The sequence below is a fragment of the Mus pahari genome, chromosome 12 (assembly GCF_900095145.1).
Source record: "Mus pahari chromosome 12, PAHARI_EIJ_v1.1, whole genome shotgun sequence".
Classification (NCBI taxonomy): Eukaryota; Metazoa; Chordata; class Mammalia; order Rodentia; family Muridae; genus Mus; species Mus pahari.
This window is the reverse complement of record NC_034601.1, coordinates 37,073,577-37,099,098: the sequence shown is the minus strand read 5'-3', so window position 1 is coordinate 37,099,098 and position 25,522 is coordinate 37,073,577. Positions and strand designations below refer to the sequence as shown.

Here is a 25,522-nt window from a genome sequence, read left to right as displayed (position 1 = left end):
CATTGGCCTCCGTAGTTCTGGAATTACAGGTATGAGCCACCATGCTCAGCTTGAGGGATAAATTTTCAAATTGCACTTTAAATAACGGACCTAATGATTCTGTCCTAGATAACATTCAGACTCCAGGAATCTTTATTCTTTCACTGATTATTCTCCTAATATCCCCAAATAGCCAAAGCTGTAATCTTCTGTCACTACATATAAGAGATTGGAGATTGTGACTAAAAAGAAAAAATCGCTACAAATACTCATATTACTTTCCCAATACAATTCTGATTGTGTTCCAGTGAATAACATTGATTCCTAAAGCAATTCTTTTACTCAAAAGCAGCACCATAATTTGACAAGCCCCAGGAAACCAAAGCACACAATGAGTACAGAATGAATTGTCCCAGTAAGAGGTGGGGATTGCATCTATTTACCCACGTGTAAGCTTATAATACAAATGTCTTTTATGGGTTTTGCTTGTTACAATAATGTTTTTTAAATTAACTTCAAAATTGGGTTAAACCCTCACAGTTGGTTTTGTAATGTTCTGCTATCACTGGAATCTGGAGGGGGTGGTTGATAAAGGAATGGTATTCATTTTTATTTCCTCTTTTACAGGACATAAAAATGATCTCTTATGGATTCATAGCTATGACAGCATTTGTAATAATTTTAACCACTTCTGGACTTTGATCATTCAGCAACTCATTATTTAATTTATAAAATGTCGCATAATCCATAGTTACTATTCAGCCTAATGAACTCATTTAGAGGTCCCAATATTTTTTCCCCTTCTCTGTGTAGGATTTGCATTTTGCCTCCTACAAACTGATCACAACACTAAAATTTTATAAAGCAGTAATTCTCAATACTGGCTCTGTGAGCCTCCAGAGAGCAGAAGATTACTTTTGATAGATCTTAAAGCAAGATTATATTGAATTGTCTTGTAGGTCACAAAGGAAAATAGGAATGGAGGTAGAGAAAGATGGAAGCAATAGAGATCTACAGTACATTTAGGAGTACAGGGGAGAGGTATAAAATAAAATCAGTGTTAGAGTCCACTCACTCCTGGGATGGTGAGTGCTATGGTCTCCTGGAAGAATCCCTGCTTTCTGCTTTGTTACTGTGACTTTAGGCAAGGCACAGAAGTGCCATCTTCCATTGTTCTCCCAGGGAAGGAGGAGCTGAGATTACATCATCCAAAAGGCTCCCCCAGCTTTCACTAATTACATGAACAATTTACTGTAATTTTATGAATCATCACATGCCAAGTCTGTGATAATATATACAGACTTAGGATTTTCTGTCCTGAATTATGTAGTTCAGCCATTTGCATCGATAAAATTAGCAAGACAACTGCCAAGTTGCTAGTTTGCTGGGTGCTGTGTAGACACAGCCATAAGGGAAAATTACACAACAAGGATAAATAATTGTCTGCCTAGGCTCAAGTTCTATCCAAACATATCACAGTGAGTCGTGGCAAGGGCCTAGCTGAGTGCACTGTACGGGTGCAGCTCTCTCATGGCTTATATCTCACCTACCCAATGGGTGTCTACAAGCAGGACATGCCCAGTTTTAATTTCTGAATCTCAGTCCTGGAATCAGATAACCAAATCATATTATCTGATATCAGACTATGTAGGATCTAGGAAACCCTGAGGTGTTTTTGTTTGCTTGTTTGGTTTTTTTTCTTTTCAGAATGAATGTTGAAACTATTAACTTTGTAGTAGGTGATGTTAACTCAATGTATGTGAAAACCCTATTGAGGACCAGTGTAGGCTCTTTTAAATAAAAATCAACATCACCTAGAAGATAGCTCATTAATTTTCTCAAGGTCCGATGTGACACAAGTCACTGGAGGAGGCTTTGAGGTTAGTTCCAGCTCAAGGACTTCTGGGCCCTGCCTTCCTTTGAAATGCATGGTGTCTTCAGGAATAGAGTCTAATCTTCCATCTCTGGGAATCAAGCAAGGCCAATAGCCTGTGATGTTGCAGGAGTCCTCTGAGTGTTAACTATTGAAAAGGGGGTTTCTCTGGAGGAGGAGTGGGTAGAGGAGGGGGAAATGTGGGAAGAGACCAAGCAGATAGAAGGGAGGGGAAACCGAGATCTGGATGTAAAACGGAATGAATGAATGAATGAATGAATGAATGAACGAACAAATAAATAAAATAGAGAGAGAGACTGAGAAAGAAAGCTGAAAAAAGGGGGGAGGTTATGCTTGCTGTTGGGGTTTTTATTAGTCTTTGGCTCTTTGAGGGAGCATTGTCAGCTCAGATGGGAAATTTTCATTTGAACTATTCATGTAGAGTTATATGCAGACCTATAGTTTTTTTGTTGTTGTTGTTTTTTGTTTTTTGTTTTTTTTTTAAGGTAGATCGTTGATAGTATAATTCCTTAGGACTGTTTTAGCCATCCTTACAATTATTATCTCAAAAGATAAAGGAAACTACAAAAAAGACACAAATCTCTAGATAAAATAAAGAGAATAAAAAAAAAGTAAGAAAAAAATCTCTGGATAAGGTCTGGGGTGGCTCACTTCAGGGAGTCATACAAAGCTTATATGTAGTTCAATAAGAGAAAAAAATGGTAAAAAAAAAAAAAAAAAAGCCAAGAGAGTATATGGATAAAAATGGCCAATAAGCTTGCTTTTCCTGTTAAACTTCTCCTAAGCTTAAGTATTAAACCCTAATAGATAATATCAAATACATAATGCCAGGCTGGCTTACTTTGGAGTTTTCATTTTCTGGTTGTTGGAAGAAGGTAGGGTTTACTGTGCCTCACAGTTTGAGGATACAGTCTGCCGTGGTGGGCAGTGCACGATATCTACGTGTTTGTTGGTTTGTTTCTTTAATTGTAACTTCCTCCAAAATGTGTCAGGGAGAACTTTCCAGGTTGAGGAGAAGAAAGGGAAGTGACAATTACTGTCAATTTGACAAAAGTTTTTAGAAGTGTGACTTTTGGGGGGGCTGGGACATCATTTGAGAAGACAGTCAGTTACTTTCGAGCCTGACTGTGTCCAGACTTTGGTGGGATTTCTTATGTGGGAAGATAGAGATTATGGAGTTGTTGGGGCCCAGAAGCCCCTGGCATCTCAAGTCTCCATTCTGTCCCTGGGCCATCATCTATTAACTGTCTTTGTTTCTCCTATCTTGCTTCTGTTGACTCAGGACGCTTTAAGATAGGGGGCTCTCTGGACATTTTACAATGGGGACATTCCTTTGACATCAATGTGTTACCAAGCACAGGTTTGGCCTGTATATCTGAGCAAATACTATCGGTAGTTGTCAGCTTTATAAACCCTCCATTTCCCAAGAGTAAATGAGACTTGAATAGGAATTTTTGTCTTGTCTCCTTCCTTTGCGTCTCCTGATCCTAAATTTGTCATTGCAGCTCCCTTCCCTCAAGAACTCTGTCATTTAAGTCCTGCAGGTCAGGGCAGGAGTGTTGTACATGAGTGAAAAGTATGGCTGCCTCGAAGAAGTCCTCTCTGGGGTCCTGTCCTCAGCTCAAACCCCTCCCCACATAACCACAAGACTTCCTGGAAATCAAAAATATTTTTCATAACAGAGCAGTGAAATCTCACTCTGTATGATTCTTTTTAAAACTTTAGTAATGGATTATTAAAGTATAGAATTCTATAAACATGATCGAATGAAGTTTTTTTTTCTTAAAATTGTCTATGATAACCTGAAAATTCTAAAAAAAAAAAAAAAATTCTAGAAAAGAATTCCTATTCCCCATTCAACTTGTCCATTGGGGTGCAAGTTTCACTACCCAGCTTGAGATAAGTGGCAGTTTAGATCCTGCTTATTTAATATGCGTTCATGTTTTCTACACACAGAGCTAAGTAAGCCCCAGACCTGCCATTGCAATTGAAATTAACCAGTATGAAGTTTCAGTAGGAAGTAGATTCCTTTGTATGTAAGCTGAAGATTCAGCAGAAATGTTGTATAGTCCCACTCACGAGCCTTCAATTCACTCTTATCCTGCCAACCTCTGATGTTCTGTTTTGCTGCCCTACTAATTTGGTCAGTTCTTCATCTTTGCCTTTAAAATCATTTCTGGACTTCAGGCCCAACTTCAAAGCTTAAAGCTTTTTCCTTTTTTCAAAGAACTCTTTCTCTTTCTTTTTCTCTCTTGCTATACATATATATTATATATATATAAAATATTATATATAATATATATAATATATAATAATATAAGATATATATAATGTGTTATATGATATATTATATGTGATATAATATATTTGATCTCTTCATATATATTATATATATCATATATTTTTTACATAAGATATATACATATATATTATACATAAGAAATATAACATCAATGATGATAGATAGAAAGAAAGAAAGAAAGAAAGAAAGAAAGAAAGAAAGAAAGAAAGAAAGAAAGAAAGATGGGTAGTTAGATAGTCATTCTCAAACTAAGAGCCTTGTAGGGCACAAACTTTTCTTTCTTTTTGTTAGAATAATTGAAAGTGCCTCTAAAGTTGGATGAGTTCTTACTAGTGAGGAAGAGGAAGAAGTCAACTCATTTATTATGCATCCATGTGAGCCAAGAAAAGACACTCTTTCTTTCTTCATTCCATGTTCAGTTTTCTTCATTTCTGTTAATTTACTATTCTTACTTTATTAAAATATGAAAATATAAAATATTAGAAAATTAAATATTCTTACTATACACACACATATATATATGTATGTATATATATATATATATATATATATATATATATATATANAGAGAGAGAGAGAGAGAGAGAGAGAGAGGGAGAGAGAGAGTTGTTTTGTGTCAAGCTTCTAAATACAATACTTGGCATGTAGCAAACATTGAACAACATTCCTTTCCAAAACCAGCAAATGATTTAAGCATGAAGTATGTTGTGAAGGACTTTAAATCAACACTTTTAGTTCTTATAACAACCTCATGAGAGAGGTGACAACATGTCTGCTAATTATAGATAAGGAAAATGAAGCTACAAGAGGTTAAGTAAGTAATGCAGAGGCATAGTAAAATATCACGGGGGGGAGGGGGAGTTAATGCTGTCTAATTCTAGGACTAGGCCATAGCCACTACTCTAGGCTAATTAACAATAGTTATGCCTAAAATATCATTCTTTTAAAATTTTTCTTGTATATCTTGAAAACTGTTAGTGAAATTAATAACTTTAAAATTACCAAGGAAATGCTTTCCATGGCTATGAACTTTGGTTTATTGAGACTCATTTTGTAACCCCCATTTAAAAGTTGGAATTTCACTATAGGTACAAAATTTTCCTGCCTAAGGTTATTGAAGTTTTATTTATATTTTAAAAGGATTCATGGATTTTACTCTATTTTTTAAAATCACTTTTAGTATTTTGCGAGCATAGATATTATACACAATTCCACTGCTAGGAGACAATTCAAACACATGCTATTTTTTCCAAGCATGTTTTAAGCATTGAGATTCATCAGCTTATCAAATTTAAAAACTCCTACTTTTGTGGAGTATAAATTCATGTAAATATATCCCTGGACAAAACATCAGTTTATGATCAACTAAAGACTAGAAAAGACTCCACACATCAGCAAATAAGACAAGAACTACAATTCCCTTCTGAAGAGGAAGAGTGATTAGTTCTCCCTAGGCTAGTTTAGAACTGGGAAATATCAGTTGAACTTGATCTTGAGAGTTGGAGAGTACACATTCAAATGACTTTGAGTATTTTCTGTATACATTGAATACATTACAAGTCACAAGTAGCAACCATTACAATGTACAGAAAACCTCTGACAGGCACAGGGAAGTATGCATAGATGTAGAGATCTGAATGCCAAATAAGAAACAAGGGTAACACCGAGAAAGGTTTCCTCCCCTCCCTCCTTCCGTCCCTCCCTCCATCCCTCCTGCCCTCCCTCTCTCGTTACTCCCTCTCCTTTTCTTCTTTATTTTTTGCTGTGGTAAGCTATTTACAATATCTACAAAATCAAAACTAGATATATGTGTTACTCATTCTCAAAAGAATATTGAAGTATGTGTGTAAAGTGTGTGTGTGTGTGTGTGTGTGTGTGTGTGTGTGCACAAAACTAGAGTTCCTGGGAGTGGAAATAAAATAGTAAAATAAAAAGAATTTTTAAGTTCATAACGCAAACTGGTCCAACATCACAGTGATTGTTTGCAGTCTACTTACTGAATAGGTTCTGCAATGCTGAGAGAACAGACACAAAGTTAGGGTTTTAGAGTCTCTGATGAAGCCTGGGTGTTTTCCTCTGTCTTGTCAGATGGGAGCTTTAACTTTTAGAAGTATAGATAAATTAGTTCTTAGGGGATGTACTGGATAGCTTNGTGTCAACTTGACACAGCTGGAGTTATCACAGAGAAAGGAGCTTCAGTTGGGGAAATGCCTCCATGAGATCCAGCTGTAAGGCATTTTCTCAATTAGTGATCAATCGGGGAGGGCCCCTTGTGGGTGGTGCCATCCCTGGGCTGGTAGTCTTGGTTCTATAAGAGAGCAGGCTGAGCAAGCCAGGGGAAGCAAGCCAGTAAAGAACATCCCTCCATGGCCTCTGCATCAGCTCCTGCTTTCTGACCTGCTTGAGTTCCAGTCCTGCATCCTTTGGTGTTCAAAAGCAGTATGGAAATGTAAGCCAAATAAATCCTTTCCTCCCCAACTTGCTTCTTGGTCATGATGTTTGTGCAGGAATAGAAATCCCGACTAAGACAGGGGAACACAGGAAGCCCTGAGGCAGAACCTTATCTGATTGCCACTGAATGACAAACAGCATCGTAGTTACCTTTCTGTCCCTGGTGTCACAAATCACAAAATTTCTGTGCTCCTAGTGTCATAAATGCTTATCTGTATGCCAACTCCCCATCCTTCCTCTCCTCTCCCGTCTCACAGAACTAATGCCTCAGAACTAGATCCAGACACCAGATCACTCTGGTATATTGGTAATTATAGAGAACTAACGCCTCTATAGCATTATATATGACTAGCCACTCAGTGTGTAACTTATCTGGGAGGATGGATGCAGGAATAAGTCTCTCTTGGAGTTATGCTACTGTGAAAATACTATTAAGTTTGGGGTTTGAATTTCTACTCTTAGAAGTTGACTTTCTCATTTTAATCATGATAAGAAATCAAGTAGATCGATTAGGAATGTAGCTCAGGTGGAGAGCTTGATAGGCCTTAAGTTTGACTTCCTAGCACCATACATACATAATACATACATACGTATACACGTAAACACACATATATGCACATACACAAAGAAATACAGTTTCATAATTTCATGTATTTATTGCCTCCTATGCCAGAGACAATTGATATCTATTAGACAACTTATATAAGTTGTAACTGTTGCTCTTTCTATTTGTCCGTACTGGGAGGAGGCAGGACATTAGCTTTTGATGATTGTGTAGACTAAATGTATGCATAAAGTTTAAGAGGTTTCCAAAGTGGCAAGGTGGCAAGGTGGTTAAGAGCACTGACTGCTCTTCCCAAGGTTCAGAGTTCAATTCCCAGCAACCACATGGTGACTCACAACCATCTGTAATGGGATTGATGCCCTTTTCTGGCATTCAGATGTCCATGCAGATAGAGCAGTCATATACATAAAATAAATAAATAGATCTCTAAAAATAAAATAAGGTTTCCAGTGCAAGTTGACCCTCTTTGACTTTTGTCTTTACTCCTTGGATCACCTTTCCTTTCAAATAAAAACACCAGCTTTCCTTTTATTGGTTGAAAACCTGTATTCCCTTTTAGCTTCTAGAGCAATGGATTCCCTTGGTCAATAATGTTCCTTTTCTGGGTGTCTGCATTTCTGTATAATGCTGTTCACAGTACACATATCCTTTCATCCAGAGATGTAGAAGTATTGTGGAGGGTCTCACTTTATCTAGAAAGGTAGAGGGGAAAAAATAGATGTCAGTCCTGAAACTCTCAGGGCAGGCGAGTGGATGGTAATGGTATGTTTTGGGTATCACTGAGACCCTGTGGCAGCTGCCTTTGACATTTCTTCTTAATTAAATTCTTATTTGTTACTCTTTGAAAAATGTAAGTGCATAAAACAGATTATTTTCTCTTTCAAAGGCTCAGAAAACAAGGGACAAGGGTGGAAGTGTAATTTAGTTCATTATCCTGACACCAAAAATTATGTGTACGCGCTTGGCATTTTAATATAATTTAAAATATGAAACAAAGTAAATGACAAAGGAAAATATGGATCCCAGGGAAAACCAAAAGCCAGCCCAGGCTCCAATTTGACATCTGGTGTACAGCTCAAGGAAAAGATGGTTTGAGTCACAAAAGGGCCATACGCGAGTATGCTGCTAAGCACTCCTGCTTGCTTCCCTTTGAGCTTTCGAGGTAAGGATGCTTAATATTCAAGAAAGATGAAACTAAAAAGGAAAAGGGAAGTGCACCCAGCCCAGTGGTGATTGGTAGAGTAATTGTGGGCATGGCCCCAGGATGATAGCAGCTTCTATTTAATCAATGTTGACAAGGCTGGGGAGAGCTGGGCAGGTCCCAAGAGGTAATGTTTTACTCGGAAATCCACTCAACCTAATTTCCGTAATGTAGGGCTGTGGAGGGACCTGGAGGAGAGCCAAGAAACGGGGCCATTAGAGCTGCATGTGCGCGTCGGCAGCTGGGAACACCGCCATCCCTCTTAACAGCATCGCAACCGGGCTGTCTGGCTGGGCACGCCAGCAGCCGCTGCTGCATATGCTCCTGGTGTTTGCTCACCAACAGAAGGAAGGCACAGACATGCTATTCCCACTCACCCTTTCGAGGAAATGAATGAAGCCCATCAGAGCAAGAACCTTCTTCAGCAAGGATACGGAGAGTCAGGTTGACGTACACCTTGAATGAGCATGGTGAAATTGTTCACCCAAATCTCTTCCTTAGTTTTGTCATTTATGACTACCATTACACGGTACAAATGGATCCAGGGATATTTAATGTATTTATTGTTCTTTTAATGTGACTTGGAGCATTTTAAAGAACGGTCGTTGTACAGTTAGGGATGTTGCTAATTGGCAGAGCACTGGCCTAGCTCGCCTAACATGTACACAACTCTGGGTCCAATAACAGAAGAGCACCAGGAAAAGAACTGTGGGGAGGGCATGGTAGTTGTGAGTCACAAGTGTGGGAAACTAAGAAGGTCTTCCGTTTTTTTAACGTATGAAAACCCTTTAAGAACATCCAACTTTGTAAATTTAAGAGAATTTGACTCAAGAGAAATGATGTTGAACTCTAAGTCTCTCTCTCTCTCTCTCTCCCTCTCCCTCTCTCTCTCTCTCTCTCTCTCTCTCTCTCTCTCTCTCTCTGTGTGTGTGTGTGTGTGTGTGCCCCAATAAGCAACAAATCATTCTAGAAACTGCGTAGCATATACAGTCTCAGAAAACAGACATTTTCAGTTTGAGTTTCATTGTAATCACTACTAATCTACTCCTAACTCATAGACCAGAACATAGCTCAGTCACTTTCATTAGGTGCATTAATGAATGGATGACCACATTTTCCTTCTTTTTCAAGTGTCTTTCAGCTTTGAAGCATGAATAATATATGACTTTATTGTCTATGATATTGACTTTCTCTTTTAAGTTAACACATAAATAAATGATAAAATTAAGAGGTTTCCTACAAGCATGATAATTTCTAAGAGTTCTTTAAGTTGAAAAGAGCAGGGTTTTGCAAAGACTAAAATGCTGGATAGGCAAGTTACAAATATTTGTGAAATATTAAAATTGCCTGTCTAAGTTATCTCAATATTCTTTTTATAACTAGGTGGCACTCACATGACTTAGACTATGGCATAAAGAAAAAGCTGAACTCAATGTTTTGTTTGTTTGTTTGTTTTTAATTTACAGCTTAAGCTTCTGCTGTGGATATAATTGTTTACTCTGAAAAATATGACATGTTTTATTTGAAAGTTCTCTCAACCTCATGCTTAAAAAAACACAAGAATATTTTTTTTCTTGTTCTTAATGCAAGCCACCGAAACGCATCACCAGTCCCCATGAGAGGACCAGATTTGCAGAGCTAATTTTGATATGATCATAATCAACGTGGAGAGACATCATCCAGTCATATGATACATCCCTCTACCACACACACACACACACACACACACACACACACACACACACACACATACACGTATATATTGTCAAAGTAGTTTAGCTTGGCTGATATGAAAAAATATACTGCAAATTGGGTGGCTTTTACGTAACAGAAATTTACTTCTCACTTTTTTGGCATATGGTAGATCCAAAATCAGGCTGACAACCAGCTCACTTTGTCAAGTGAAGGCCTGAGATCTTAAAGATCAATCCTTCTCTCTGTGTCTCCACATGGTAGAAGGCAATAGTGAGTGCTTGGCGGTCCAGTTTTAAAGAACTCTCTGCCAAATCATGAATGCTCCATCCTCATGGCCTAATCACTGCTAAAGGCTCTACCTTTTAATCCTTTTAATAGCAACACCTAGGATCAAGATTTCCATGTACAAATTTGGGGCAATTCAAACATCCAGACCATTGGTGCAGTGATTTTTTTTCCCCTATAATATCTTAACCAAAATATCAATATTAATATTATAATTTGTGCTTAATATGATTAAAAGTAGCATCCAGAGACAAATGGCTGAGGAAAATTGTGTTCTACTCTTTAACTTTCATGGATTCTGCTTTACTTCAGTATCCCACATCAGACTCATTTGTCAGCTCTGAGCCCTGTTACCTCCCTTGTTATCCAACAATCGGTGTCTCTTGGCACCTACTATGTGACTTCAGTCCTTTAACTTCTTCAGGCTCTTAAGTAACAACTGTCACAGAGGGAGGGTGATGCTCTACATGAGGGATGTAGTTATTTATGCTAATTGGATTGTGATAATTGGAGTGACCAGCTGGCCTCAGCCATTCATGTCTTTCACACTTCCCACCATGATTAAAGTGTTTTTTTTTTTCAAAATGCCAAAGATTACATATTAACTCATCTCTAGCATTTACAGATTACATAATTAGCACCAGAATGTGCCAAGGCCAGCTTTCATATTATGAAACACTAATCGGGGTTCTCCCCACTATTTTGAGATGTTTGCAAGTCCAATGTCTAGATTTTATTGGCACTGGGACTGAATATCTATATAGTGTCACAGTTCTCATTGAATCCATCCATCCTGATTCAGGTAAGCTGAGAACAGAGGACGCAATATCAAGAAGAAAGAAGGCTTGAGTGGGCTCTATGACAGGCTGGAGTAAGCTGTCACTTACCATCCATGTGTACAACTTACATAAATTATTTAATCTTTTGCCTGATATGCCCCAAATGTAACATGAGGTGGTTAACGAAGCTGTAAGGATAGGCATGACACAGTACAAGTCTGCTTAAAACTGTTAAGAGTATCAACAGCCACTTAGAAGTGTCAGATAAAGCAACATACCTTAACCAAGGGCCAGGACTGTCATAACTTACAGTCATTTCCAGAAGAAAACACAAAATTGTAGATCCACAACTGAATGGCCAGTGTGAATTGTTGTCTGTACAACTTGTTTATGGCTGACATCATTAATAACGCAGAGAAGGTCTTTCCTGCATATGTGTTCAAACGAACCTACTCCAAATTACAGAGATTCTAACCAATTTTTTTTCTGTCTGATGTTAAAATCCGTCACAGTCTGCATTTAGTGTCTGTAAAAGTGGGTCCTGTTAAAGTAGGTATTACCCGTGTCTGACTACAGTTTCTTTCATAGGTATGTAGGGTTTTCTTTAGCAATATCATGGTTTCTTCTGAGCTGACCTCACATCGAGTCCATCCATCCTGAGTGGGGTAGGGTGAGAGGCTGGAACTTTCCAGTGTTTCTTCCTTCCCACTTTTATTTTTCTTCGAATAATTTCTTGCAAACCTATAAAAGTTTCACCAAGCCCCCTGATTTGATACATTTTACTCTCATGACATAGTCAGCTCTTTATTTCAAACAACAACAATGCGATCGATCTTTCTGCTCAATATTTTGGCAGGAAAAGGACTCATATTTCAAGCAAAATAAGATATACACAGATTTAACTTTATGTGTTCCTCTGAATTAAGTTTCAGTTAAATGAGATTCAATGAATCCCATCAACTGTCATTTTCTGGGGCCTAAACAAAAATCTCAGTGTTTTAGGGAATTGAAAGCTTCTAGACTTTGGCTACTGGTTTTCTAGTGCTCGTGTGGTAAATTAAGTATTTTCCCGACTTCTGCTGCTCAAGTTTGTTCCGCTGATATAAAACAAGTAGAAGAGCCATACTTTAGTCATGGCTTGGCTGTCAGCAAACCATATGAGTTAGGGAACAATTCTTTCTGCACTTCAATTTCCTCGTTTATGAAATGAACTTACTTACTCTTGTTTCACCCAACACTTATTGAGAGCTCCCCCTGTATTATCTCTATGCTGGAGACCAAGGATTCAAAAGGGAGCAAATATAAGGACAAAAATGGATATTTTTATTTAGACAAGGAGTTTATATCTAAGTTTTATGTTAAAAGTCTCCATCACTGATCAGGCTCTGTAGCTATAAATATTTCTTTCTGTTAAATGTAAAGAAAGATTTTAATTATACTGGGATATTTATTATTGTTTTCACTGTCTCCTCAAACCATCACAAAAGATGTGTTTGCCAAACTGCAGATGTGTACTACATCAGTTAAGTCAATAAACATATATACAGTTTGAAGTATCAAGGAAAAAATTGTAGGTTAAAAAATTTCTTTTAATAAAGAACTGTCAGTAATGACTAGCTCTGTACTCATCATTGTCTTAGGCCTAAGCAAAGGATGACAGGAAAAACTGTTCGAATTGAAGAGGATTTAACTTGATTCCATCCCAAGAAAGGCCAGAAATAGAGCTGCTGTTCAAAGTCATTTGGAATCTTTTCTTCTGTTTATTTTCTTAGAATTCCCTCTTTTGCTATTGTATAAGTACAAAATCTTTTTTATTTTACCCAGCACACAACCCCCTTTCTTTTGAGTTTCATATTTCCCTTAAATCACACGTCTCATAGTTCCAAAGGTTTTATTTCAATAGGATAGATTTGAAGACTTCTGTTTCTACATATAACCCATCTATATGCTACTGGGTCATTTGAATTTGAATGCTTCTATAATTTTAAAGGCCTCTAAAATTGTTTCTCAGAGCCAACAAAGGTATTAAACCACTTTTGGAGTACTTTTAATATTCAAAGGTTTGAGCTGGACTGGGTACCATGTGAATCCTAGATTGCTATACCAGTACCTCAGGGACTTAAGTTAGGAAGCCTTCTTTTAGAAAAGATTTCACTAGAGCTCCATAATCCTCCGGGAATACTAGCACATGTAATATTATGGTGACAATATTGAGTTTACTTTATCCAAAAACTTGTAATGAGACAATGATCTTTGAAAGTTAATAGTTGTCAGTTGGAAAGCGATACTATTTTCTTTTAAAGATTTATTTATTTATTATATATATGTAAGTACACTGTATCTGTCTTCAGACACTCCAGAAGAGGGAGTCAGATCTTGTTACAGATGGTTATGAGTCACCATGTGGTTGCTGGGATTTGAACTCTGGACCTTTGGAAGAGCAATCGGGTGTTCTTACCCACTGAGCCATCTCACCAGCCTGGAAAGCTATACTATTAAAGGGTCTTTCTGAGTAACCACTCTGTTGTAAAGGTATCTCACACCGAATGGTGAGCTCTGCAAAACCTGTAAGACTTTAAAACTTTGGGCAGGAGCGAGTCATTATAAGGTAACATTATTCCTCGCAGCTACTTATAGTACTGATGAGATGAGGCTTGATTATAGAAACCATGGATATTTTGGAAAATATTTTTTAATATATCCACAAAGAAGGAATTCCAAGGCTATGTTTGATGGTGGTGGTCTTTCTTTGTTCAGCTTTACCTGAACCCTAGCCTCTGTATGAGCAACTTGAAAGACACACACACATTTTCATAATTTATAATGACCTGCTAAATGAGGTCTGTTTCCCTAATCTCTGCATCTCCTCCCATTAGCAATCCATTTTATTTAATATTGCTAGCTTAATCTCTCTGAAGCATCTTTTTTTTTTCTTCTTTAGTGTTTTCAAAACATACCCACTGCCTTCTAATTAAATACAAATCTGCCGGGCTACTAACACTATCCTGACTCTGTTTTCTGTTCCAGAAAAACCGGAACAGAGCAGGTATGAAGAGGAGGAAAAGCAGTAATAAAAGCCATATTTTGAAGGGCATAGGTATCTTTAACACCAGAAAGCATGTAGAAAACACAAATCTTAGCATAGCAGGATTGATGTTCTCATCCTTAAACTGGCTTATAAAACTGACTCATCCCTGGTGAGCTAGGACTTTGAAGAGTTCTCACAACTGCCTATCTGATAAGAGTGACTCCCTGAGCTTAAAGCAGGATGCTTTAAGTGGAAAATCCACTTCCAGTCTGGGATCCTGGCTTCCATTCATGCTCGTCAGGAGATGCCCGAGTGACCAGTCCCCAGAGCATATTGGACTTGTAGGCTTGAGGGGGCATCCCTAATAGAAGCCACCTTACATGTGTTCTCGGAGTTCATGGCTGGAAGGACTAAGCATGTCATAATGTCATAGGAACAAGACTCACTGCTCCTTTTGTCTGTTCTCCCATTTTTTGAGCCACAGACTTCCCATCCCCCACCCCCTGCTTATTTTGCTTTGCATCATTCCACTATCATAAATTATAACCATGGATAGTGATGTTTGCTGAGTCTACAACTTCTGTCTGAAAGATCATTGAAATTAAGGGCGATGTTGGTTTGCGGCATAAGATATCTGATTAGTTGATACCAAGTAATTTTAGAGAAAATGGATTTTGTTTATACAGGCTGGTATACTAGTAGAATGTCTTGTGGTATATAATCTGTTGGCTGAATTCTCCAGGGAAAGTTTTAAAATTGTGGGAATCAACCTTCATAAAGATATAAATCTACCTTGTTAAGCAAAGCAATACCAGTGTCACAGATCTGTGTTTTCCCTTGGAACGTATTGCATTCCACTGCAAGAGACTGTAAACCACCTCAGTGTTTTAAAGTGGTTGGTTATTTATCTCCCTCACTGAAAAGGATGATGGAAAGGGGTGTTCAAGTGTGGCACACCCCATGCAATGATGAATTTTCTTTCTGTTCCACCATATTTAGGACACAGATTGTGTCTTCATGGTCATAAGATAGGTACCATGTTTCCAGGTGTTATGTGGTTTTCACTATGTTGAGGAAAGGAGAGCACAAAGAACAAGATCCAACTCTCTACCCACTCAAGGGAGATCGCCTTTGTCCTAATTAAATGGCAGTTATCAGTAGGCTCCCCTAGCTCCAATGGAGGTCAAAATTCACATATTTTCCTTTTCAAATTTCACATTACTAAAAATAAATGGCAAGATAAATTGGGACAGATGCTCAATGAACCATATGAATTACTTGCTGCAATTGTTTTGACACTAAGCAACAGGAAAACAAGGTTATTGCCGAATCTCAGTTGTGAGGATGGAAGACTGATAACCACAGTGATGGGCTGGAGATATGGTCAAGATGGCCAGCCTGTGTTCAATTCCAGGTACCCACATTGGTGGGAATAGAGAACTGACTCCTCCCTGCAAACTGTCCTCTGACCTAAAACTTACACACACACACACACACACACACACACACACACACAGACACGCATGCACGCACGTGCACGTGCGCGCACACACACGGGCATGGGGCATGGAAGCACACATGCATACACACACACACACACACACACACGCATGCATGCACACACGCGTATGTGTGCGCACACACACACACGGGAATGGGGCATGGAAGCACACATGCACACACATACATACACACACACACACACACACACATACACACACATGCGTGCGCACGCACGTGAACACAGTAAAGAATGTAGTATCTACGGAGGAACGACTCATCCTTTTCTTCCTTGTGTGTTGCTGAGCAGCATCCTAGACTAAAGGCTTTTGATCTAGAAAATTGTATTACTGGGTATTAATCATCACATTATTGCCATCCCTTATTCAATGCTTTGGAAAGAAGCAATGCCTTGTACCATTGAACAGATTCCAGAGACAAAATACTAACCTTCCTCTCCCTCCCCCATCTTGTTTTCTTCCTCAGAAGCTGTAGACGAAGCCAAACCTAAGGAAAGTGCCCGACAGGATGAGGGTAAAGAAGACCCCGAGGCTGACCAAGAACATGCCTGAACTTTAAGAAATGGCTTTCCACGTTGCCCCCACCTGAACCCTGTCTCTCCTGCCCTTCTCAGCTCCACTCTGAAGTTTCCTCTCCTGTCCTGCTCACGTGTGTGAGCCTGTCCTCTCCTACCTATGAGCCCTCTCTCTCTGTGTGGCAAACATTAAAAAAAAAAAAAAAGCAGGAAAGATCCCAAGTCCAACAGTGTGGCTTAAACATTTGTTTCTTGGTGTTGTTATGGCGAGTTTTTGGTAATGATGATGCAGTCATCTTGGGAAATTCTTGCACTGTACCCCGGTTTTTTGATCTGGTGCGTGTGGCCCTGTGGGAGTCCACTTTCCTCTCTATTTCTCTCTGTTCCAAGTGTGTGTGTGCAATGTTCCGTTCTGAGGAGTCCAAAATATTAAGTGAATTCAAAAACCATTTCTGTTTCCTCATTTTCAATGTGATGGAATGAACAAAAAGGTTAAAAAATTAAAAAAAAAAACTGGTTTGTTTTAAAAATAAATAAATAAAGCAAATGTGCCAATTAGCGTAACTTAAGGCTGTGAGGCTCCTTTTTCAATCTGAATATTAATAAATCATGAGAGTAATCAAATTTGGTGTCTCTGTGTTTCCTTCCCATATCTCTTTGGCTGCTTTGTTCCCACACATCGGACTCTTCATCTTTTTTTCTGAGCTCTGTTTTGCCAACAGCTCTGGGGAGGGAAGCACATGTCCTGGCCAGCACCAAGGGCTATAATCCTGATGGGATAGTTGGGTACCACAATAGCTTGCTGGGGATGCTGTGAGAGAGAACCACGGTGTTGCTTAAGCAACAGACATTTATCTCACAGTTATGAAAACAAGAGGTCTGAAATCAGGATATCGGCCTTGTTGATTCTTTCTGAAGCCAATAAAAATATGGTGCGCTGGAGGCTTTCTGCTATGGCTTATTCTAGATGGCTACCTTTCTCCTACATGTCTTCATATCTTCCCTCTACGCACTTCTTTGTGTTCAAGTTTATCTCTTTTTTAGGATGCTGGCCATACTGGATTAAGTCTACCCTAATAGCCTCATTCTGACTTGATTGTGAAGATTCTATTGTCAAACCACAACCTTTAGTAGAGGTTAGAGTTTCAACACAGGAATTTGTGGGAGAAGCACACAAAATTCAAGTCTAGGGTTTGTTCTTACCCAAAGCAAGTATTTTCATGATTCAGAAGAATTTTGGTTTATCAGATGGAAAGTGCTTCAGGCTTCACTAGGTGAAATATCATAGAGATGTCTGTATCTCTTAGAAACCTCACGGCTTTTGTTTAGATGATTTATTTTAACCTGAATATTGAAAGAGTCAATTCTACCTTTCCTCCCCTCCGATTATGAATGTCTATCCCCCCACAAGGCTGGTTCACAGTTACAAACGTTGCACCAGATGATGCTGGTATGTAATAAATGGTACATGTTAAGGCAGTTCAGTTGTTAAAGTCTTTGCTTACTAGGCATGAGGACTGGACTTTAATCCCCCTTTAAAAAATCCAAACAAGGTGGGACTTGTTTGTGATTCACTTTTGGTGAGGCAAAGATAAGTACATATATGGGGCTCACTAGCTGGCCAGTGAGAAGATAAGCAAATAGGAAGGAAGGAAGGGAGGGAGGGAGGGAGGGAGGGAGGGAGGGAAGAAGGAAAGAGGGCAAAAAGGAAGGAAAAAGGAAGGAGAGAAAGAGACAGGGAGAGAGTGTAAGTGAGAGAATAACTCTTAATAGATTAATCGTGTTCAAATTTCCTTCTAGTTTTAATTTTCTAAACTACAAGTGGTCATGTTCCACAATAGCCATAAGATTCTTTCCAGACCAGACACAGCTAGAGAATTCCATCCTGCTCCTTATGCTTATCTATACACAGAGTGTCTATGCCAGGAGGAGAAAACGAAGTCAATGATAAAGATGGTAATGATCATGGATTTTTTTTTTTTAAAAATCATTTTAAGAAATCCAACTTATAACTTGGCAATTCCTCTAAGCTCCAAGCAGTGGCTTTAATGCTTCAAAGAAATCTGATGCCACGTGGAGCTTGAGTCCCATGTGCACCAAAGGCGATCTTCACTTGATTACTGAGACTAAGTGTAATTTCCATTGGGTGAAAGTATGACGAAGAAAAAGACCGAAAAGTATTCTGCCACGTATTAAAACGAGTTGAATGTTTGACTCCACTCTGCAGTAGAAATTCTTTGTGTGGGAAACATTGAAGCGAGAACTTGGAGTGCAAGCACTGTCTCACAGAAGCATCAATCATCAAAGTAAAATAGGGGGAAAGGCCATCCTTAGGTTGGATCCATCTCCTATGGGCTGACCAGGAAGCTACTTACCACTTTAGGAATTTTCTTCTACTTCACTTTATTTCCCAGTAGGATCAGTGCTTTGATCCATCCCTCAGCCCAAGTCTGTACTTCAGATCACCATTGCTATGGCTTTGACATAGAATTTGTTTATGTATTGAAAATATGTGCCATCAAATCCACTGCAATCATAGGAGTCTTTAAAAATCCATGTTAATATACAGTGTTTAGTGGCTTTCATCTTTATGTTAGAATTGAAATTTTCATCTTTCTTATGGTTATCTACTTATATTTCACTCATAAAATATTGGTTTCTTGATAGAATTTTAAAAGTGAAAAAAAAAACATAGTAGAGAGCTTGACATGTTGTCTTATGACTTATGACGTATGTCTTAAAGACAAAGTCCACACTTGGATACAAAAATAATGGACTCAAACGTACACACTCGAAGTCAGGGTGACAAAGTCATAGACCATTGAGAATACATTCTAAAGCAACGTAAGTTGTTCGCACCACAATATCTACTTTACATTACTTTGAAAGATTAAAAACTGGACCGCGAATGAGTCCAAATATCCTCAGCAAAGACAGGTGATCCTTTGGAAGAGTGAGACGATCACAGGGCACCAGGCCCAGGATCCCATTCCCAGTACAGCCATTGCTTTCTATTCAGGAAATAAGTTCTTTAGATCAAGCTGCATGGCTCGGCTCTACTGGAATGTAGACTTTCCAGCAGCGATGTACCACTATCTGAGGCTCGTTGAGGGCAAAGGGCTTTCTATTCAGACTCCCACTTTGCTGCCTCTCCATCATGTTCAACATTCTCTACCCAGTGGTTTAGATCAGGAGAAGTAAGACCCTCCATCTCTTTACGTATCATTTAATTAATTTACTTCATGTGGTGACCCACAGAAAAAGATGAGGATACATGTTATATATGCTGCCCTGAACAATCGCTGAAGCAATCTTGGCTGACTTCTACTGTTACCTCTTCCTCTGTCCAACTCCTCAACCAGATGAGGCTGGGTTAACTAGTCCTCTTTCTAAATCTCATACCTATTGGCATTTAGAAATCTCCAAAGAAGAAGAAGAAGAAGAAGAAGAAGAAGAAGAAGAAGAAGAAGAAGAAGAAGAAGAAGAAGAAGAAGAAGAAGAAGAAGAAGAAGAAGANGAAGAAGAAGAAGAAGAAGAAGAAGAAGAAGAAGAAGAAGAAGAAGAAGAAGAAGAAGAAGAAGAAGAAGAAGAAGAAGAAGAAGAAGAAAAAGAAAAACCATTGTTCTCAACAATGGCCAGCCCTGAGAGAAAGCTGGTGCACAATAGAAAAACCAACTGCAGGAATGATTTCCACACATCATCATTAAACTCACCAGAAGTTCCATTAACCTTTTTTTAAAAACCTTGTTATGCACCATCTGTTGTCATGGAAACATAACTTCTATTCACCTGGCTATAAAAATAACTTAATTGGTGACCTTTCTAGTGAAATGTCAGTTAATGAGGATGGTATAATAAATGTGGGCTTTTTTGATTTCAAATGAAACTCTTGCTTAACTTTATTCCCTACATGGTTAAAGCTATCTACAAAGCCCATGACTTTTATATATTTATCCCCATAGGACTGCAACTTTATCTTGTCTAACTGAAAAAAAAATCACAGTCACCAGGAATGCAGGCAAAATTACAGCTATGAGAATCGTAAGTACTAAGGCAACCCAGGCATTTTCAATGAATGTTTTCAGTAGGTTAGTTGCCTGGTTTGTTTTCTTACAGGTATGTGTGGTAGATAGCAATCCCAGCAAGTATTATGTCCCAGATGGTACTTCCTATATATATTTTAGGAAATTACAGTATCTCTAGATGGGAAGAAATGTTGCATAATACAGAAGATGTGGAACCACATAGTATTCTTCTAAGATATTTTTCTTTTTGAGACACAATCTCCTGTACACTAAGCTGGCCTTGAACTTGCCGCCTATCAAAGGATGATCTTAAATTTATGATCCTCCTGCCTCTGCTTCCCAAATGCTACTACACATATGCTGGGTCTTTGTGTATCCTTGGGAAGCACTGGTGAAATCATTCATGCATTTCATTCCATGCAGATAATGTTCTTGTAAACATTTTGGGAGTAGGATGGGATCCAGGGGTAAATGCTTCCCACTGGCTCAGTCTAAGATGTTAGGGATGCTCTATTTGCATAGGGAGCCCTACATGACTGATTGTTATGGCCCTCTCAGTGAGGTGTCAGGGTTACATGTTCCAGATCAAGTAGAGCTTGGTGGGAAGCTGGCCCCATGCCTGCTATCTCATTTCTGAGAATCCCAGGAATTTGGCCCGCTCAACCTTTCCAGTTCTTCTGTCTGGCGTCACGGTCCACTTGCTCCGCTCCCATATACATATACACATACACATTCACATACACATACACATACACAAACACATATACATATATCCCAAGTTTATCATACCACATTAAGTGAAGTTGACATTTAGATATATAGCCTTAATATTTGTCTGCCTTTGCCAGTGTGGGTGCAAATGTATTCGTGTGTGTGTGTGTGTGTGTGTGTGTGTGTGCATGTACTCACATACACATGTATATGTGTACACACGTATGCTACTCTTCTTTTTTGCTGTGATAGAATATCTGGCAGGAGTTTTTGTTGATGGTGGGTGTTGTTGTTGTTTTGCTCACAGTTTAAAGGGTGACCATAATGACAGGGAAGGCATGGAGGCTAGACCGTAATGCTTCCTAGAGATTTAGTTTTCAATGCAACCTATCTTATCACAACTTAGCAGATTAGGAACCAGAGAGCTTGGTCCAGAAACACAGCTAACCTATAGTCCTCTAACCCTAGTGACCTACACCAACCACCTATATGCACTATCAAAGGCTCCAAACTCTCCCCCCAAAGTTCCACCAGCTGGAAAACTAGAATTCAAACCCCTGATCCTGTGGAGACATTTCAGACTTAAGCAATAATGCATACAACATCCACTTATGTGTTTATGTATTCCTCTGTATATTGAGACATCTGCTTACACACTGATGACAACAAAAGCCGATACTGTACATTTATTTCATAAGCTGATTTAGGTATTATATATGAAATTATAGTACTCCATTCATGTATGCAAGTATACATTTACAACAATATATTCTACTTACTGCACTATATTTTTGATATGTAATGAGAGGATTTGCTAGATTGGCTGCATAAAATGCTAAAAATTAGGTCAAACAATTCATATGTTTTTATATAGCTTGCCATATTAAAGATGGGGATTTTAAATTGGCGGGTACTGTTGTGGTTTCTTTCTTTTTAAAAAAATCAGCTATTCTTCTTTTTTTTTTTCTTTTTTACTTATTCACTTTATATTCCACTCACTGCTCTCACCAGGTCAGCTTTCCCATATTACTTCCCACATGCCCCCTCCCTTCTCTTCTGAGTGGCTCTCTGTGTGGCTAGGTACTTCCTCTCCCACTGAGGCCAGACAAGCCAGCTCAGCTAGAAGAACATATCCCACAGACAGGCCACAGCTCTTGTGATAGCCCCTGATCCAGTTGTTCAGGACCCAATGAAGACCAAGCCGCACATATTCTACATATGTGTGGGGAGGCCTAGGCTAGGTCCATGTACGTTCTTTGGCTGGTGGTTCAGTCTCTGATAGCCCTAAGGGTCCAAGTTAGTTGATTCTGTTGGTCTTCCTTTAGTGTTCCTATCCTCTTAGGGGCTGCACTCCTTCCCTCAACTCTTCCTTAAGAGTTCACCAGCTCCATCCACTGTTTGGCTATGGATGTCTGCAACTTTCTGAGTCAGCTACTGGGTGAAGTCTCTCAGAGGACAGCCATGCTAGACTCACAGCATTAGGGATATGGAGCATGAGGAGGCTGCCTCCTGTGTCCATGGAGGAACCCCAGTGGAGCAACAGGGACACCAAACCACCCACACAACTCTTAACCCAAAACATATCCAGTCTACAAGGAATGCAGGGATTGAGGAAACGGCAAACCAATAACTGGCACAACTTAAGACCAATCCCATGGACAATCATCAATCCACGACACTATTAATGATACTCTGTTATTCTTGCAGATGGGAATCTAGCATGGCTATTGTGGTTTCTTAATGCCTGTGGGGCTCTACTGAAGGCTAAACCAAGATGACAAATGACCAACCAAGCACACAATTATCAGAGAATTGTCCCTTATTTTGGACTCAGTGGGAGAGTTATAAAGGCTCTCCAATCAAAACCTGAGCTCTCTATAGCGCCTTATGTTACTCCGTCTACTGTCCTACCTTTGTGAGACCTACAAGTCTGCCTGCATGTGTACATGTGAATGAATTACTTTGCCAGGCTGAGAAAGGGAATAAATGTGGGGCAGGGGAGGCTGACCTCTCTATATAATAACACCATAAAAAAAAATAACCAAATGTGGGGAATCGATTCGAATGCTTTGTCTCGTTTCAGCTCCCCAAAAGCTCCACTTCCAGACCTGAAGGTCCCTGCCCCCAGCTAGATTCAACTGATAATACAGAATTGCCATACAGCCAATAGCTGGGCAGAAAGATAGAGGCAGGACTTTTAGATTGCTCCAGTGAGGGCTCCGGGAGAAAGAAGTGAAAGAGAATCACTGCCATGACAGGAAGGAGAAAGATGAAACTTAAAGGCCCCGGGGCATGTAAGAATCCAGGATGTTAGCCTTCTATTGGATGTAGGGTTGGTAAGATCTTTTCCTAATCTGTTGGTTACCGTTTTTTGTCCTATTGTCAGTGTCCTTTGCCTTACAGAAGCTTTGCGATTTTATGAGGTCCCATTTGTCTATTCTTGATCTTAGAGTATAAGCTATTAGTGTTCTGTTCAGGAAAATTTCCCTTGTGCTCATGTGTTCGAGGCTCTTCCCCACTTCCTTTTCTATTAGTTTTATCTGGTTTTATGTGGAGGTCCTTGATGCACTTGGACTTGAACTTTGTACAAGGAGATAAGAATGGATTGATTTGCATTTTTCTACATGCAAACCACCAGTTGAACCAGCACCATTTGTTGAAAATGCTCTTTTTTTCCCCACTGGATGGTTTTAGCTCATTTGTCAAAGATCAAGTGACCGTAGGTGTGTGGGTCCATTTCTGGGTCTTCAATTCTATTCCATTGGTCTACCTGTCTGTCGTTGTACCAGTACTATGCAGTTTTTATCACAATTGCTCTGCAGTACAACCCTGAGATACCACCTCACACCAGTCAGAATGGCTAAGATCAAAAACTCAGGTGACAGCAGATGCTGGCAAGGATGTGGAGAAAGAGGAATACTCCATTGCTGGTGGGATGGCAAGTTGGTACAACCACTCTGGAAATCAGTTTGGTGGTTCCTCAGAAAATTGGACATAGTACTACCTGAGGACACAGCTATACCACTCCTGGGCATATATCCAAAAGATGCTCCAACATAGAAGAAGGACACATGCTCGACTATGTTCATAGCAGTCTTATTAGCTAGAAGCTGGAAAGAACCCAGATGTCCTTCAACAGAGGAATGGATACAGAAAATGTGGTACATTTACACAATGGAGTACTACTCAGCTATTAAAAACAATGACTTTATAAAATTCTTAGTTAAATAGACTGAACTAGAAAATATTATCCTGAGTGAAGTAACCCAATCACAAAAGAACACACATGGTATGCCCTCACTGATAAGAAGCTTGGAATACCCAGGATATAATTCACAGACCACATGAAGCTCAAGGAGAAGGATCCTTCGGTCCTTCTTTGAAGGAGGAACAAAATATCCATGGGAGGAGATACAGAGACAAAGTATGGAAGAGACTGAAGGAAAGGCCATCCAGAGACTGCCCCACCTGGGGATCCATTCTATATAGTTACCAAACCCAGGCACTATTGTGGATGCCAACAAGTGCTTGCTGAGAGGAGCCTGATACAGCTGTCTCCTGAGAGACTCTGCCAGTGCCTGACAAATACAGAGGTGGATGCTCTCAGTTAACCATTGGACTGAGCACAGGATCTTCAATGGAGTAGCCAGAGAAAGTACTGGCAGAGCTTAAAGGGTTTGTAATCCCATAGGAAGAACAACAATATCAACCGACCAGAATCCCAAGAGCTCCCAGGGACTAAACCACCAACCAAATCATTTTTAGTTTCCTTATAATATGGGTTCAATATGGCTTGAATTTCCCCACAAGGGTCTATGGTTTATTATATATAGAAGGGGATAGCCCCCTATAGGTGGAACAACAATATGAACTAACCAGCACCCCCAGAGCTCGTGTCTCTAGCTGCATATGTAGTAGAAGATGGTCTAGTCAGCCATCATTGGGAAGAGAGGACCCTTGATCTTGCAAACTTTGTATGCCCTAGTACAGGGGAACACCAGGGCCAAGAAGGGGGAGTGGGTGGGTAGGGGAGCAGGGGGGGAGGGTATGGGGGACTTTGGGGATAGCATTTGAAATGTAAATGAAGTAAATACCTAATAAAAACTGATAAAAAATAAAAATAAAAAATAATAATAAAAAGGGGGGATAACCTCCATATTTGGCACTACTGGGTAGCAATTGGCTCTCCAGGAGTTGGAGCCTAGTCAATATCCACAGATTCATTGTGGACATGAGTTAGTTCCTTCAGAAATACCCTTGACATTTCACATTTTATCCTTTGAGTTCTGCCCAGTGTGTTATTATGCAAAGAACAAGCTTGTCCAACCCAGCTTATCCAACTCTTGGTTTCAAATATAATCACTTACTTTCTACAACACAGGCTCCTACTGTTGCTTCCTGGATCATGATGCAATGTAACCAAGGGACTCTCAGTATAAAGTCCCTTTGTGCCACTTAAGATTTCTGCCTTGAAAACTGTAAACTAAATAAATCACCTCTCCTAGTAACTTGTTTCTATTTTGTGGCTCTTCCCTCTCCCCCTCTCCCCCTCCTCCCCTCTCCCCCTCTTCC

The 25,522-nt window shown here is 39.4% G+C and overlaps 1 protein-coding gene across 1 annotated transcript in view; it reads left to right on the top strand.

The window, feature by feature from the left end:
- Gap43 (growth associated protein 43) overlaps positions 1 to 16,838 on the top strand; it is a 95,530-nt gene extending 78,692 nt beyond the window's left edge. The window contains exon 3 of the mRNA XM_021209462.1: positions 16,166 to 16,838. Within this exon, the coding sequence (XP_021065121.1) occupies positions 16,166 to 16,251 (86 nt within the window). The 3' untranslated portion in view covers positions 16,252 to 16,838. The remainder of the gene's footprint in view (positions 1 to 16,165) is intronic.
- Positions 16,839 to 25,522: the final 8,684 nt, after the last annotated feature.